At 41.2% G+C, this 18,562-nt stretch overlaps 1 protein-coding gene across 1 annotated transcript in view; it reads right to left on the reverse strand.

Annotated features, from left to right (window-relative positions):
* Positions 1 to 16,833, reverse strand: part of LOC115775624 (zinc finger protein 98-like) — a gene marked incomplete at both ends in the record, with an annotated part of 31,424 nt that extends 14,591 nt beyond the window's left edge. Inside the window, 2 exons of the mRNA XM_030723092.1 lie at positions 13,712 to 14,078; positions 16,759 to 16,833. Of these exons, the coding sequence (XP_030578952.1) occupies positions 13,712 to 14,078; positions 16,759 to 16,833 (442 nt within the window). The remainder of the gene's footprint in view (positions 1 to 13,711; positions 14,079 to 16,758) is intronic.
* Between the last annotated feature and the right edge of the window lie 1,729 nt (positions 16,834 to 18,562).

The raw sequence follows: 18,562 nt of genomic DNA on the forward strand, positions 1-18,562 counted from the left end.
GAGCCATTTCACACAGGTGTAAGAGTTTATAAGGAGAAAAATAAGAGTTTAAAAGAGTTAAAGAAAAAGAGTTGAAAAGAATAAAAGAGTTTAAAAGAGTAAAGAAAAATAGGTAAAATGAATAGTAGGTGATGAGTCCGGGTGGGATACTGGCCAACGCACTGAAAATACCTATTCATGGGGTTTTTAGGTTTAGAGGGCCTTTGGTTTTTCTGAAATCTAAAGCAGAACATTTGTCTTCACTCATATCCTTTGGAAAGTTGAGCGGCGTAACAGTGACGCGTCTGTCTATGGCTCCCGGTAGAAAAGTTGATAGAGTAAACACTGGTGGTCTTCGTGGTTCTTTTCATGAACCTTGATCTCAGAAATCCATAAAAGCAACTAAAACCCTTTAAAAGCCCAAGAGATAAAAGACAAGAGATAAAGAATAAAGAGAATAAAGAAAAAGTAAAAGAATACAGAGAAATGAAGAAATAAAGAGATAAAGAGAAAAAAGAGTCTTTGTAATTAAAAAAAAAAATCCTAAAAAAAGAAAAAATATAAATGGTACCTTGCTAACATTGTTTTTGTTGTTGCAGTTTGGACTGACTGACGGACTGACAAAGTGACTGATGACACTGGGTGCAGAAAAGGGGCTCCGAGTAAAAGAAGGGGAAACTTTAGAAATAACTGGTGATGTAAAATTATTTTACTGTAAACTTTCAAGCGCAGATATTAAGCTGAAAGCAGATTTAAAGGAGAAATCTCTCCATTTAAAATTAGGCTAAAAATAGGTGTTCAACTCAACAGAAAGCAAAAGATTTGTCAAGTAATCCCAAAATCTGATCACACAGGAAAAAAAATGGTTGATGAGAATAATCCTAGAGAGAAATTGATAAATGTTTGTCGTTCTGTGTTGGTATTTGCTTGTTGCTTATGCTGGTGTGCGAAACTCGGACCTGCTCTCTGTGTTTGTGTGTGAGAGGGGGCCTCCGTGTGTGTGTGTTTCACTGAGTACTGCTGTGTATTTGTATTGCCATGTGTGTTTCAGAGAGAGAGAGAAAAAAAGTGGGTGCTTCATTTGGTATGTGTGTGCAATGATTTGTGTATCTGTATGCATAAGTGAAACAGTAGGACACAGAGGGAGAGAGAAATAGGAAATAAGGACAAAATATTTTGAGGTGAATTACTTTGCAAAGTATGGTGTCATTTGTTGTTCAAATAGGAATCAAGTTTAGAGGAATAGGACAATTTTCCATTGGTCAATATTAGCTGTTTTGTAATGTCATAGCTGTGTGTGTGTGTGTGTGTGTGTGTGTGTCAGTATGTGTAGGAAAGAAAAAGGAAAAAAAGGAAAGAGAATAGTGCCAAGGTTTTAGCATTGCTGTGTGTGTGTGTGTGTGTGTGTGTGTGTGTGTGTGTGTGTGTGTGTGTGTGTGTGTGTGTGCGTATGTTTATAATGCCTTGTGGGGACAATTTTCCTGACATATACTACGTTGTGGGGACCAATTGCTCCTTGTGGGGACTGGAACCTTGTCCCCACAAGGGGAAACCCTGTTTTTGGGTCAGGGGTCAGAGTTAGGGCTAAGGTATGAATTGAGTTTAGGTTAGGGTTAGGGTTAGGTATGTGATGGTTAGGGTTAGGAAAAGGGTAAAGGTAAGGTTTAGGCTGTAGAAATGAATGGAAGTCAATGGAAATTCCCCACAAAGATAGCAAAACACACTTGTGTGTGTGTGTGTGTGTGTGTGTGTGTGTGTGTGTGCATTTTTATCTCAAGGACGTCGTACGTGTGGATGAGAGTTATAGCTCTAAGTTTTTTCTCTTCTTTTTCTTTAATTTGGACTGAGATGGTTGTATAAGGGTATACTGGTCAAAAATTCTCGGAAGGAAGGCTTCGCTTCCAATACATATGAGAGATAAACCAACCACAGATGGATAAAAAAATGAAGAAAAAAAAATCACAAAAAAAGGGAGTCAGGAGTTTATTGCTTTAAAAATAAATAATGAATGAACAAAGCCAGTAAAATAGATGCCTTGAAAATCTCAGGTTGAAGTATATTTTGCAAATTATTAGAGGTCATTTTTCCAGAAGATTGTTGTTAAACTTTAAGAAACGTCTACATGAGAAGCTCAGTTTTAGTAAAACTTCAAAAGAAATGTTAGAAAAAAAACCAAACAGTGCATGTAAAGACTTTGTGAAACAGCCGAATCTGAGACCCAAAACAAAGTGCCAAACTTTGAGCTGCTGCTCTGCTACAAAGTAAAACATAGAGAACTAAAAAACTTATTTATTTGCCCGTGCAGGATAAAATACAAGATACCGATTTACTCTTTTGTACATTTACATTTATTTATTTGGTAGATTTGTTTAAAGCTTAGATTATAAGAGAAAAGCAGAGAACATTTGAATTTTGAATGTCTGAACAATTTGTTATTGAATCAAGCATTAAAGGAAAAAATCCCAGAAGCTAATAATACAAAAATCAGTATGCCCTTTAGATAAATAAGCTAAATTAAGGTAAATTATTGAGACAAACAGAGTCTCAAAGAAGGGATATAGACCAGCAGAAAATTAAAGATTTAACTAATGAAAATCTCTCAGTTTTATTCTAACAGGAGCCTGAACAACAACACAGGAGACTGAACAACCACACTGGGGCTGCAGGAGACTGGATCAGCTACCAATAAAGAAACTCTGGTGCACTACAAGGTGTTCAAGCTCATCCTAAGAACAGCCTGAGAGCTCCATAAACTCATATAAAAAAGGCTCCTGGTGCTCATGTGGTGTCTGTACTGCTATGTTAAACTCTATATATGCATATATGGTCTCTTTCCTTCAGGCCTTTATTGATTTGTGTAAAAGGGTAACCTGAATTTAACATAAACGTTTGGCCTCAGCTCAAAAGGAATGCCGAAAGGGCCTCTTGTAGCCTCTCTGGCCTTCCATATAAGGAATTGACCTTATGTTCAGATATAGGATATGGCTCAAAGCTGTTTTCATAGCCATATATGGAAAGTTAGGATGTGGAGGTTTTGCAAATACTATATAACCGGTGTGATCCCTTTGTTGGGTTGAGTTAGGAAGATTGGGCATCCTCTCCCAGGTAGCTAGGAAAAGGCGCCTGTTTTGACACTGTCTGTTTTTGTAATAAACTTTGTAATATGCATTAACACTTTGTCAGAGAGGATTTTTTTCTCCAAGAACACATCCATCCAAGACACGGCACTCAAGAAGGAGGAGGCCAACCATGTCACAGACAGGTGACCTGAGAGTTCTTGACCGATGATCTTTGTGCACAAGTCTGAGCCCAGAAAGAGGGTCATCAACAGGAGATCTCTTTGACGTGGGGAGCGTTAGGCCTTATGCACGCTCAGTCACAGGGTCACTGAAGAACCAGAGCACATTAGAGGGTCAAAGGTCAAAGAACTCCCAGGCAGAAAGCAATTGATTTCAATGTTTTAATTTCAGTTATGCTATATTCAGTAGTAGGACTCAACTACTATTATAAGGTCACCCCTACAGGGGCCACAACTTTGTGGTTTCAAGAGTATAATTTGTTTAATGCTTCCTCCAACACTATTGTTCTCTTATAAATTCCCATGAGGTCTAAGGGGGGCATGCCCTGATTTCAGTTAGACGACCAAAAGATGACAAACCTGCAGTGAGCTGCATTTAAGGTCAACAATGGTATTGTGAGTATGACCTCTGACCCTAAAAGTATCTACATTTTGACTAAAGACTTTGTCCATAACATTTTTATTTTTGTTTTGTTTTGGTGTGAAAATCCCACTGCAGGGGTTTAGATTTGAAAGCATAGAATTTCACACACACACACACACACACAAAAAAAAAAAATAGTTAGTCCTGGCTGACCACCCGAGGTCAGGCTGGTGAAGTTGACCTCAGAAAGGTCTGAGGTCAAAAGGGGGAATTGAAGAAATATTCATGATATATGCCACCTATATATCTTATGTACGTTTACTTCCCTGAGAAATTTGTCTGGAAAATGACATAAATGATTAAAAATAAAGAAGCTTATAATGTTCTGTGTCATCATGAACTTTGTGTTCTGACTGTATAACAAACCACACAGATGAAGACTAAACAATGATAGAAATGGAGACTTCGAGGTCACCCTGTTGTTGAATTTTTTCCACATTCTGTTTTGAAAATGATGTAATAGAGACTGATATGCTGTGACTATATGAAACTGTAAGCTGAATTAGAATGTGCCAGTACTTCATGCCGTCTCACACGGCATGGCATGCAGTCTGACCCAGATTAATCTGTAAACTGTTTGAAATGGTTTTATTAAATGTAATAACTGGACTCCTTATTCCGTTGTTTGTGTCAATTCCTGTTTAATAAATGAACATGCTGGAACCTGGGGGGGATAGGCTGGTTTTTCAGGTTCCTTCACTGGATTAATTTAACCTAACATGTAGTCAGGTGAAGCTGGCTGTCAGCTCCCTCAGTGAACCTGTTTAAAGTTTGGACTCTCTGAGCTCTGAGAGCAAAGATTCAGTCTGAAAACAGCATTCAAACACAGGATCAGTCTGCGTGCGGATCTGATCTCAGGTCAGCAGTGTAGCTGTCCTGTTTCAGGATCACGTGACTGAAGAACAGAAACCTGGGACTATGCTGTAAGGTGAGGGACTATGCTGTAAACAGTGTTGCCAAGTCCGCTTATTATAAGCGACTTTGGGCTTGTTTTTTTCTAAAGTCGCTTGCAAATCTCGTGAGTCGCGGGTTGCGGTTTTTTGGGCTTGTTTTTGAACGTGGAGTTGCTTATTTGGGCTTGACTTTCTTTCTGAGTGAAACTCCTTGAATATCTCTCGGCGCCCTATAATAAAGCAAAAGACGAGTGGTAGGTAGTTTGTCCCTTCCAAGCCCCCGTTTCCTGTTTATCGCTCCTGCACAAGTTGACCAGGCGCACATCCAAACACTCATAACAGCCCAGAGTGAGGAGGCAGCGCAAGAATGAACTCCAGTAAGCGGGGAAAATATAGAAAAAAAATATAATAAAAAGTGGGAGAAAGAGAGTGCACTTACAGAATGGATCCGAGCTCCGATTGGAGACAGTGGTGCTAAAAGTGGGTATGCACTATATGCAATGCATAGGGGCGCAGCACAAGAGGGGGGGGCGCCAAAACGATGCGACCAAATTATTTCTCTAGTCGGCATTTTCTATTTAACAGCTGTGCAAATGAAATGATTAGTAACAGAGGAACGGCGCTGATTAGGCACCCCTGTGCTCCTTCACCTCCCCTCCTCCTGTCGCCCCCCCCCCCCCCCCCCCCCCCCAAAAAAAAAAAAAAGAAATCGTGACTGCATACACCTCTGAGAATATCTGCGGTCCTAATGGGAGACGTACCAAAGGCATTCCCCAGATTTTGCAAGTGTGAAATATGTGCTCACATGCTGATTTAGTTCAACATGCTAATACAGAGAAGCACACACACACAAAAAAAAACTGTGCACCCTTCTCTTCTATGAGGCTAAGAAACATGGGTTTTATTGCTCCAAAACACAATGAGACTAAACAAAGAAGTGAGCTATACTACTATAGAGCTATAGTGTTTAAACTCGGCCTCAGGTTTACACAATGTTGTGGGTTGCCAGTTGGGCTTCTTTTGGGCTTGTTTTCATAGATCTGGTTGCTTGTTTCTGTCGCAAGATCTGGCAACACTGGATCTCGGCGGTATCCAACATGGCGGCCCGTCACTGGCTGCTACACCTTTATTGATTAGTTTTCTCCGCCAACGTCTTGTTAGACAGTGTCATAGGCAATTAAAATGTCTAATCACTTTTTTTTTTTCCCTCTCTTTCTCCGACTTTGGCACTCTGACTTTAGCACTTTAGCACGACAAAGAAGATCTGGACGGCTTGCAGGTGTATATTGACGAGTGTTTCAAACCAGCAACGTGGTGGACATTCTGGAGTCCATAAATAACAAACTGTCCAGCTTTGACGCCCGCCTGGCCCTGGTTGAAATCCTCCACAGGGAGTTTCAGGCCTTGCGGGAGTCCGTAGAGTTCAGTCAGCAGCAGGTGGAAACACTCGCTGCTGAAAACGCCTCACTCAGGGAGTCGGTCAAATCCCTCACCGAGGGAATGACCCGGCTCTAGGAAGAAAATAAAAAAAAAAAGGAAACCGTTATTGAGCTCCAGGCCCGCAGCATGAGAGACAACCTCGTGTTCTCAGGCATCCCACAAAAGGCTGAAGAAGACCCAAAAGTAACGGTGAAATTCTTCATTCAGACCCACCTGAAGCTCCCCGAGGACACGGTGACCATCGCCTGGGAGGTAAGCGACCCGACGGATGCAGACCCAGACCGATCGTGGCCAAATTTGAGCATTACAAACAAAAAGAGCTGGTGAAGAGCCGCGGCCGGGAGCTGAGAGGAACCAACTTCAGCGTCAATGATCAGTTTCCAAAAGAGATCCTAGCGACGCAAGGTCCTGTTCCCGATCCGAAAAAAGTTCATGCAAGGAGGCTCCCGGGCTGTGATCGCGGTGGATAAACTTTATGTTAATGGTCAGCTTTACCGAGACCAGAGTACAACGCCATGGCTCTACTGATTAAACAGGTGATCTGTGTCCACGCCTTTCTCTGAGGTTTTTGTTTTTTCCAGTCTCTTCTCTACTAGTATTCGAAATGTATACTCATTTGTCTAAATAGCATCATTAACGTCGGATTAATCAGCATAGTGCTGTGATCTTTTGTTGCTGTTATTTTTCTTTCCCCTTTTGTAGTTTTAAAAATGGTATTTTGGTGTTTGCAAAGTTCTGTTTCACTTAGATCACTTTTTTTTTAACGCCTTTTTCTTTTTTCACATCTTTCTGCACTCAATAATATGCTTACTTCACTGTCAATGCTGCAGTTTTCGACATCAACATACAGTGTATACACACACGCACACCAATATACAGCACATATACATATACACACCAATATACAATGTGCATACACACACATACCCATCTTTAGTAAACGCACAAAGCTCCATCAGTTAGTTTAAACATGAGCACATTCAGATTTGTCTCATGGAAGGTACACGGAGCTGGTTCGAGGGAAAAGAGACTAAAAATCTGTAATCAGTTAAAAGACTTAAAAGCAGATGTTGTGTTTCTACAGGAGACACGTGTCCAAAACATCTGCACACACACTCTCTCCTCTCCACGGTTCCCTCATGTGTACTCAGCCTGCTACAATGCCAAACAAAGCGGTGTAGCTATACTGATTAACAGGAAGGTAAACTTTAACATTAGCAACACTACAGTAGACCCAGATGGCAGATTTATAATACTTAATTTATCCATCTGGAATATAGATTTATGTATTGCTAGTATATATGGGCCAAATGTTGATGACCCCTCCTTCTTTCATACCTTCTTCACTTCACTCTCAGATCACTCTGACACCACAATTATAATAGGAGGGGAGTTCAACCTTATACTTAATGCAGATATTGACAGGCTCAGTACAGCAGTGAGTCACAGGAACTGGCAGTCTGCAGACATTCTTAAACAGTACATGAAGGATTTTGGTCTTTGTGATGCCTGGAGCTCACATCACCCCGCTCTGAGAGATTTTACTTTTTTCTCACCAGTGCAAAAGTCTCACTCCTGCTTAGACTATTTTCTAGTTAGCAGCTCCATGATGATGGATATCACAGACACCCAGATTCACCCTATCACTATCAGTGATCATGCACCGGTGTCTATGTCTCTGACATGGAAAAGAGTCACACCACCAATCAGGAACTGGAGATTTAATACATCATTACTTAAAGAACAAGATTTTATTAATTATTTCAAAAAGGAGTGGGCAACATATTTAGAACATAATGATTTGCCAGGAATATCAACATGTGTTCTTTGGGAAGCAGGAAAGACAGTAATGCGGGGCAAAATAATATCTTACTGCTCGCATAAGAAAAATAAAGAAAAAACACTTGTGTTAGAATTAGAACAGAAAATTAAATCTTTAGAAACTGCTTCACCACAAGAACATATAATTGACAACCTGAGGAAACTGAAACTGAAGTTAAATGAAATAATTGATAAAATTGATAAAATTTATGTTGCAGAGGCTGCGTTTGGAAAACTTCGAGCATGGAAATAAATCTGGAAAATTCCTGGCCAACCAGTTAAAACTAAACAAAGAAAAAACAGCTATTTATTCCATTAAAGATTCAACTGGTAGCATTACTCATGACCCACAACAAATAAATAACTCTTTTAAAGATTTTTATGAAGCTTTATACTCATCACAGATTAATCCATCTGATGCTACCATTGAAGAATTTCTTAAAAATATAAGTCTACCTAAACTAAATGAGGAACAGGTTGCAGCTCTGGATTCACCACGTTCAATGTCTGAATTCCAGGAAGCCTTAAAGCATCTCCCAAATAATAAAGCCCCAGGCCCAGATGGTTTTCCAGCTGAGTTTTATAAAGAATTTTGGTCTGAGCTAGCACCCATTTTTTTCAGACTGGTGACTCAGATTCAGAATGATCAAACACTATCTCCAAATATAAACTCTGCTAACATTAGCCTACTTCTTAAACCAGGAAAAGACCCCACCCTCCCATCTAGCTACCGCCCAATCTCTCTTATTAATGTAGATCTTAAATTAATTTGCAAGGTCCTGGCCAGAAGATTAGAAAATATTACTCCACTTATAATACATCCAGACCAAACAGGTTTTATCAAGGGTCGACATTCAGCCAATAATACACGCAGACTAATAAATGTAATAGATTATTGTTCTATTAACAAATTAGAAACCACAATTATATCTTCAGATGCAGAGAGAGCATTTGACAGGGTAAACTGGAAATTTTTGTTAGCGGTCCTACACAAATTTGGATTTCGTTTATCCTTTATAAACTGGATCAGAACACTATACAGCTCTCCAGATGCACGTGTTAGGACAAATGATATTATTTCCCAAAGCTTCAATCTGCAGAGGGGTACCAGGCAGGGCTGCCCACTCTCTCCCTCACTTTTTATCATTTTCATTGAGCCACTAGCAGCAGCAATCTGTCAACATGCAACTATTAAAGGGATTCAAACTGAAAATACAGATCATAAAATAAGCCTTTATGCTGATGATGTATTACTTTTCCTTGGGAGTTCACAATCCTCTCTTCTGAAGACAATCTCACTAATAGAAAAGTTTTCATCTATATCAGATTACTCTATCAATTGGGCTAAATCAACAGTTTTGCCTTTGAATTGTAATTTTCAGAATACCTCCAGGACTCCACTAAAATCAGGTAATATTAGATATGTAGGCATCAGTTTTTCCACCAGGCTCTCAGACTTGGTACGATTAAATCATATCCCCTTGTTAAAAACAATAGAGGATGACTTATCACGTTGGAATAGTTTACCTATATCACTCATGGGGAGAGTTGCCGCCATTAAAATGATGGTTTTACCAAAAATTAATTATCTATTCTCACTGATCCCTAATAAACCTTCTGTTGCTTGGTTTAAGTCACTAGACTCAAACCTCTCAAAATTCCTATGGAAAAACAAACCATCGCGAATTAGTTTGAAAACTTTACAAAAGCCAAAACACAGTGGTGGTCTAGAACTACCAAAGTTTTATTTCTATTTCTTAGGCAGTAGATTGCAGTACATTTCAAAGTGGATCAAATTGAATTCATTAGACAACCCACGGTTGGATTTAGAACAGGCACTTTGCGGAAAAGTAAAAATCTCAGATCAACCTTTCATTAGCCCCAGTATTAAGCATCATAACTGCTTTAAAAGTCTTAGTATTAACACCTCTCTGTCAGCCTGGTGGGAATTTTTAAAAATAACTAAGTCTTCACTTATCCCCTGTAAATTAACGCCCATTTGGAACAATCCAGACATTTGTCAGAAAAAGAAAATGCTGAATTTTCCATTATGGCGTGATAAATAAGTTAGAACATATTATCCAAGATGGAAACCTTATGACAATCCATGAACCTTTTATTAAAATATGGAATTGGCAACAGTATATTTCTCGAATATCAACAACTGAAATCTATCCCGCAGGGAAGATTTAATCTCAATCAACTGAATTTAGAAATACCTACATGGGTATCTGAACTTCTAAACCTCTGTACCCCAAAATTGTTATCAAAATTATATAAATTATTATTAAAAACTGATGATTCATTCAGAGGAGAACTATATGCATGCTCTGTGGTCTTGTATTCCTGTTCAGAAGTTCTGGCAGAGGATATGTGAAGATCTGTCCACATGGTTTAGCAGTTGTGTTCCAACTTCCCCCAGACTATGTATTTTAGGTGATGTCAGTGAATTAGTGATGGAGTCATATATATCACACATAGTTCTTACTGCCTTGTGCATCGCTAAGAAAACTATCCTCATGAATTGGAAATCAAAAAATAAACTGTGTATTACTCAATACAGAAATCTATTATTAGATCATGTTAGCTTAGAGAGAATGTCTGCTTCTTCTAAAAACCAATTGGATGAATTTGACTCTCTCTGGTTCCCACTGATCACCTCCATTACTTAGCGGGGTGGTTGGCTGAGGGCTCTGCTCCTGGTGTGCTTTGTGGGCGGTCTGGGGCGGACTCCCGGGGCCCGTGTGTGTCCGATAGCCCCTGGGACTGGAATCCTGGGGCTGCTTTCTTGTGACGTCCGTGTGCTTGTCCTGGTTGATGGTGGTGGGGGGCTTGGGTGGGTGCTGCCTTACGTCGTGGGGTGTGGCTGGGGTGCTTGGGGTGATGGCTGCTGGCCCTTGGCCGGATTGGCCGGTCTTCTATGTTGGGCTCGGGGCGTGGGGTCTGGGGCCTGGGGCTCCGGGATCGCGCCGGCTGCCAGTGGGTCCCCCCTGGTGCTGGGGGGGGGGGGGGGTCTCCGCTGTCCTGGCGTGCCACCGGGTGAGGTGGGTTGGCCTGGCCCATGTCGGGATGTTTGGTCTGCGCTTCTGGGGCTCTGGGGTGCCTGCCTCGTGGGGTGGTGGGGGCGGCTGTTGTGGAGTGGCTGGGGTGGACGGGGTACCGTTTTCTCAATTCGGGCCAGTTTGTCTTGTCTCTTGTTTGTGTCTCTCGTTGAGTGTAGGGATGCGCCGATCCGACACTGAGCGATCATCGCTGACATGTTTTTCCGCCTCCACCGCTCTCTGCCTTGTTTGTGTGTTGTGCTCGCTGTGCTGAGAATCAGCTGTTATTTTTTTCTCTACTTAAGCTCCCGGACATACTGCTAGCGAGTGCAGCTATTAGCACTGGTGACCGTCCGGTACCGGAAGAACCCCTTCCCCGTCAAAATATTTTTGATACTTTAATCCCTGATTTGTGACTAAATATAGACCTGCAGTAGAAACGTATTTAGGAGAATGCTTGTGAATATAAAGCATTACAAGATTGCACTCACGCAGCCCCTAGTTTTTCACGTGAACACTGATGACGCAACAGCAGCAATCAGCTGATTTACGTGCAGTCTGTCTGCACAAGCGGAAAGATGCGGAGCCGGCGCGCTCAGATGGAGCAGAATGAAATGTTTTTCTAGTGTCCAAAAGAAGCCTTTTCGTCCCTGTAACCTCCATTAAGCCTTTACTGGGAAACAGCTGGAGATCCTTCATCAACCACCTGATCAGTAAGTGAAGAAAAGAGAACTTTGTAGCTGCTCCATCCACCCTGTTTGTTTCACACAGGGAAAAACTGCACTATGGAAGTTAAAATATGCAGATGAACTGTTAATATGACAAAAAGTATTTCTTATCCAGTTACTTGGGTAATCAATATAAATAGAATACACAATTGCTAAAATAATCGATAGTTGCAGCCCTAATGAAATTTGCAACATGCCATAAGCATTACCTTCTCACACAGAAGCAACAGGATTCAGGTGATAGTTATTGCTCTAAGTAAAGTTTATTTATATAGTGTTTTTCACAGACAGAAAAGCGCTGTACAATAATTAAAACACAATATCACCCCCCACCCCCAGAAAACACTATGTTAAAAACATAACATTATCATATTAAAAGAAAAAGAATAAAAATAAAGTCAGAAACCAGAAAGCCTGGTTAAACAGAAAAGTTTTCAACTATTTTTTAAATGACGCCACAGAGTCAGCAAAATGGAGCTGGAGTGGTAAACAGTTCCAGAGCTTTGGTGCCACTGCCTAAAAAGCTCTGCCCGCCCTGGTCCTTAGTCTTGTATGTGGGACAACTAAAAGACTTTGATTTTGTTGTGTGAGAGACTGTTGTCTTCTTTTTTTTTTTTTTTTTTTTTTATGTTTTTAAATGCCTGGATCAATTTTAAATATCGGATTTATATCGGTATTGGCCGATATCCAAATGTAAAATATTGGTATGGGTATCGGACATAAAAAAGTTTTATCGTGCCATCCCTAGATGAGTGAATGAGTATCTGGAGTGGAGCATGCTAACCTCTGTGGCGGGGGCTGTGGTGCCGATCTCGGGCGCTGCGGTGCTCCATGGTGCTGTCACCGGGGCCCCGGGTCCACCTGCGCCTGCCCTGTGCTGGGGTGTGGGGAATCACACACGCACGTGCATACACGCACATATACACACTTCATGTCGTGTGGAGACCACGTGCGGAGCCACACTTGCCTCTCCATTTTAATTGCATTACAGACATTACAAGTGACAATACACTCTAATACACATAGGACCTTGGGGGGCAGGCATGGGGATGATGAGAGGGGGCTACTGAGATGGCCCCACTCTGGTCCAGTCTACTGTCAGCCCCCCAATTTTAATGACACATTAGACATTAAGGGCTTTGAGGGGATGGTGTGGTCGAGCACCGACGGATGCTTGAGGCACAGCTGTCCCCTCAATTTTAACTGCATCTTATACACTTCATACATTCACAAACATGAAGCCATACACTTCAACATTTATAATTTGGGTGGGGTGGGGGGTGGGGTGGGCCATCCCACACCCAGGTTTCCTGCACCTCGCCCGGGGTGGGAGTCGGGTGGTGCTTCGGGTGCTGAGCTGGCAGCATCGTGGTGCCGCTGTTGGCCCGGGTGGGGTGTCTACTTGCCCTGGCTTCAGAGGGTGGATAGATGTGGATGAATGTGTATCTTTGTGCATTTGTCATAGTCCTCGTGGGTGTATTTGGGTGGGTGAATGCGTGTGGGTAGGGATGGATGTGTGTGTGTGTGTGTGTGTGTGTGTGCGCGCGCGCATGAGCATGTGTGTGTGGGTGTGTGTGCGCATATGTCGGTCCAATCCAGCCCACTGGATGGAAAACTTATAATACTCCTGCAACCTCACCTGAACACAACACACATTTCTGCAACTTTATAATACAAATACTAAAACTAAATACAAATAACTGCATGCTACTAATTTCTAGAAAAAGATTTAACTATGTAACATTTCCTTATACTGCTCTCTCATCACATATTTACAGGAGATCCACTGGAATTCTGTGGAGCCGGATCTCAAGGTTTTTAAGTTTGACCAGAAGAGGATCTTTGTGTGTGTGCAGATTCATTGTGATCCAATGACTGGAATGATGTCAGGTCTGCATGATCACGCTGATGTTTGCACAGAGCAGACAATGAAGTGAATGTTTTTGCACATTGGTAACAGTGAAACAGTTTCTTTGCAGCGTGGGATCGTTTGTGTTGGGAGTATGAAGTGAGATTCCTGAAGCTCTTGTCACACTGGTCACAGCTGTAGTTCCCTTCAGTGTGTTCAGTGTGTGTACTTTCATGACGGTTACGATGACCTGATCGTGAGAAGCTTTTGTCACAGTGTCGGCACTTGTATGGTTTTTCTCCTGTGTGAACTCGTTTATGCACTTTAAGGTCACCTGCAGTGATGAAGGATGACCCACACTGGTCACAGAGGTGTTTTTTAACCCCACTGTGGATGAGTTCATGGCGTTTTAATTTACCTGTTGTGGTGAAGCTTCTCCCACATTCTTTGCAGTACTTCAGTTTGTGTCCAGTGTGTCTACGCTGATGTATTTTTAGGCTCTGTTGCTGACTGAACGTTTTCCCACAAAGGTCACAGAGAAACACTTTCCCACCACCACAGCGATGACAGGGCTGAGAACTGGATCCATCTGTGTGGCTCTGCTTCTAAACAAAGACACAAAGACAGTGTAAGTCAGGGAATTCCTTCAACATTTTTATCCTGGACGTCGCCTGGAATAAAGAGCATCTCTGCCAACGTCCAATTACATTTTACTGTTTACATTACAACACTCAGCTTCCTGGGATACAATAACTACAATACTACCACCATAATACTACAATAATACTCATTTAATGCTACAATAATCTTAATGTCAAACTAAAGTACAACCACTGTAATAGTGCAAAATCACTGTTCTCCTAAACTGCTGACAATGTAGTGCTACAATAATAATGTCAAACTATAATAATACTAAGGTAATACTACAATAATGTACTATTGAATTGCCACTACTGTAAATGCGCATAACATCAATGTAATACTATAATGCTTATATAGGACCAGATGGCCACAGTAATACTACAATACTGCTAATGTAATACTATATACCACCATCATGCTATACAGAGTACATTCATAGAGCACAACAAACTGTGGGACTCACTATAAGTGAGCAGTGAGTGATTTTGGACACAGCTGTGTCTGTTCATTTTTCATACGGCTCATTTCATACAGACTTTCTCCTGCAGCCTTCAAACAAGTCACACTTTGACTCTGTGAGCTGGAGAACGGTGGAACAAAGAGGACATGAGAGGAAGATGAGATTCTTTCTAAGGTAAAATGTCTGTGTAGATTATCAGTCATCCAGGTCATAGTAGTCTCTGGAGCTTGAAAAAGGCAACTGGACTTCTTTTTGTTTCTTGAAGACGTTTCACCTCTCATCCGAAAGGCTTCTTCAGTTCTCAACCAAATGGTGGAGAGATGCATCTGAAGGAAAAAGGGCACTCTTTTGAGGATGCCAATGTTCACATTTTGGACAGGGAAAACAGATGGTTTGAAAGAGGAGTGAAAGAAGCCATCTATGTCCACTGTGAACAACCATCATTGAACAGAGGAGGTGGATTACGTCACCAACTTTCCCCCGCTTACAGTGCTGTCCTGAGCTCCCTTCCCAGACGTCTCAACCCCCATTCACACCTTTGTTCCAGTGACCTCAATAGGCCACAGGAAACAATGGAGCGGAGTCCTAAATTGGTTTCAGCTGAAACCACTGATTAAATTTGACCCACGCCCCCTTCACACCTGGGCACATGTGTTCACGCACAGGATCAATAGAGGGTCATAACCACCTCCAGGGGACTACGCCCACAGGGGTTTAAATACCTGGGTCTCTCCACCATTTGGTTGAGAACTGAAGAAGCCTTTTGGATGAGAGGTGAAACGTCTTCAAGAAACAAAAAAGAAGTCCAGTCACCTTTTTCAAGCTCCAGAGACTTTCTAAGGTAAAGACTGCTCAGCAAGTGTCCTTTGAAAAGCTACTAATTTAAAGCTTACAGGTAACGTTATCATTCATTTTAGAGTTTTAGTCAGATATTGGATCTGTACATGATGTTTCATCTTCTAGAAAGTTTTCTGAAAGCAAATGAAATGATAATTCATGTTATTCAAAGTTTATAGTGGACAGTAAGTGCAGCTAAACTGGGTAGTTTGCAGTGTTGTGGTTCAGTTTACAGTGATGAACTCTGTTGGACTGCTGCAGGGCAGACTGTGGGATCCTTGGTCACTGCTAGGTCAGGTCCTGGTAGCAGCAGAGACATTATGAGAGAGAGACATGGAGCTCAACTCTGAACTGAAATTTCTGACTAAATATTAGATAGAAAGATGGTGGAAGTATAACTACCAGGAGAGAAGCTGTTAAAATCTTATTTGTGTACAAAGTCAGAAAACTTTTAGCTGATTTTATCAGATCTGACTGAATATTCTGTGCATGAAGTTTTTATGTCCCGTTGATCTTTGAAATGAAAGTTAATGTAGATAATGCTTCAAAATAACTGTAAGTGCTCCAGTGTGTTTCAATATGGCTGCAAAGTAACAGGACTCACTTCTAGAAGGAGTCATCAGTTTGAATTTAAGCTTATTCTGTTCTTTAGGGACACTTGCCAAACTCCAGCAGCCATAATGGCAAATGTAACATGGACCTATATATGGTAGGAAGAGGTTACACCACCCAGGAAGCTCCGCCCACACACAGCAACAGGAAACCAGGTGAGTCAAAGACAAACAATGTAAATGGTTTTAAAGGCCCACTTCCAGCTCTGCTGTGGAAACATTAACGTAAACGAGCCAAATATACGACAAAAAGTGGCATCACAAGCAAACAGCAGAGCAGGCAGCCTGTTAAGGACCGACTCCCTGTGACAAATATTTAAACTGTTTGTAGTTTGGCTCTGTTTACTCTGTGCTAACAAAGCTTACAGGTGTTTTTACCTGCAGAGAGAAGAATTTGGGCTTCAAAGCAAAGAATTAAACAGAAATGTTTTGATAATTTGTTCTATGGTTTATTTTATAATTTATTTTTTATGACAATAAAATTATTTTTATTCTATATACACCTGACTGAAGAAGGAGCCACTGTAAACCAACATAAAGACCCATATATGCAGAAATAATAATACCGTGATATACCAGGAAACTAGTGTATCATAAATAATACAGTGATATAAATGTTTGTCACTACAAAAAGTAATAATTTAGTTTCTTATGATCATAGAAGCAAAAATCATAAATGAACAGTTGTTCCCAACAGTCAGGCTAAAGTTACAAGATCAAAATAAAAACACATACCTCACAGTAACTGCACTTGTAGAGTCTCTTTCTGCTGTGGATCTGTTGGTGTACTCTCAGGTGCTGTGGAGCTTTAAAAGTCTTATCACACAGGTCACATTTATGAGGTCTCTCCTCAGTGTGGGTAAACATGTGGGATTGTAATTGTTGGTCTGTTCCAAACTTTTTGCCACACTGATCACAGCTGTACACATCATGTCCAGTGTGAATGCGTAGGTGTGTATTTCTGTTCTCTATGTGGCTGAAAGTTTTTCCACAATAGTCACAGCTGTATGCCTTAATTCCAGAGTGGGTAACTTGATGCCTCTTTAAGTGGCTACTCTGAGTGAAAGCTCTGCCACACTGATCACAGCTGTACGGCTTCTCTCCACTGTGGATGAGTTGGTGTTTTTTTAAGCTTCCAGCCAGGGTAAAAGACTTTCCACACAAGTCACAGCTGAACGGCTTCTCTCCAGTGTGGATCACTTGATGTCTTTTTAATGAAATCATCCAGGTAAAATCCTTCCCACACTGATCACAGGTGTATTTTTTTCCTCCCTTCCTTCTGTGAGGTTTGTCAGCCTCCTGAGAGCGCTGACTTCTCGCTCCATGTTGGTCCTGCAGTGACAGAGATACAAACAGAGGCAGTGAGTGAAATGCAGTCGTGGAACAAACTTCAAACTCCATTAATATTAGAGTTTTTTTTTTGGAGCCTCCAAAGATCTATTAGGTCTATTACCTCCACCTACTGGTGAAAGTAGCACATTACATGCAGCCATGTACAGGGGGGAAAAAAGACGAAACATAAATTTATGTAAAATTATTTCAAAGCATTAATTGGACATCCTGGTTATAAAGAATCATAATATGCCAAAGGATGGGACAACACTGCAAATGGATGAAAGCCATCCTGGAAACTTGTTTTATCTGTGAGCTAACAGACACATCCTGGTCAAAGATGAATCCAAGATTCCTCACAGGACTACTGCAGGCCACATGAATGCCATAAAAGGACAGCAAACACACACTCTTTCAAGTACTGTATGCATATATTTTCTCATAAATAACAAAGCAAATATGAGCTCTCTCTCACTGAGTTTCTGATCACACTGACAGACAAACTCCACAGAGTTGAACTGCAGTTTGTGATGTAGTTGTTGTTCTGCTCTGCAGCCTCTGTGAGTTTGGTGTAGCAGCACATGAAGCAGCTCTCCACCTTCTGCAGCTTCTGCTTAGAGTGACCCTAAAGCTTGAAGCAGATCTTCAGAGCAGAACAAGGACTACTGCCACCAGCTGCAGTCCAACACAGTGGAGTTGGAGTGTGTTGAACCACGGGATGAGAGACTCTGGGGATCACCACAACAGCAACGTCAACAGCTACTGGTACAGCATTTCCAAACCAGTAAGAACTGGAATCAAACTGGTTGGAAAACAATGAGATCTAATGAGGAGAGAGTGGAAAAGTGCTATGAAAATATGAAATGTGTAATTATAACAGTAATGAAAATGACATTATAGATCAAATACTGCTCAATGAAAATGATGTACGATAAATTGTGGGTTTGATCTGAATCTTGATTATTAATGTCTTTGTTTCAGTGTCCTGTTAAAATGTGACCTTTTTATTTTGTCTTGTTGTAACTTCAGTGCTAATTGGGACCATAATAAAACAAAGCAACAGCAGCTGATGAAGTCACACAGTTTCAATAATAGTGTAACACTGATATTTTTCTCACCTGTTGTGTTGAACTCATTGTTTCGTCTGTAGAGGCTGAAAATGTTCCTCTGCTGCTCCGTCAGACTCTCCTCCTCCTGATGATCAGCT

The sequence above is a fragment of the Archocentrus centrarchus genome, unplaced genomic scaffold (assembly GCF_007364275.1).
Source record: "Archocentrus centrarchus isolate MPI-CPG fArcCen1 unplaced genomic scaffold, fArcCen1 scaffold_24_ctg1, whole genome shotgun sequence".
Classification (NCBI taxonomy): domain Eukaryota; kingdom Metazoa; phylum Chordata; class Actinopteri; order Cichliformes; family Cichlidae; genus Archocentrus; species Archocentrus centrarchus.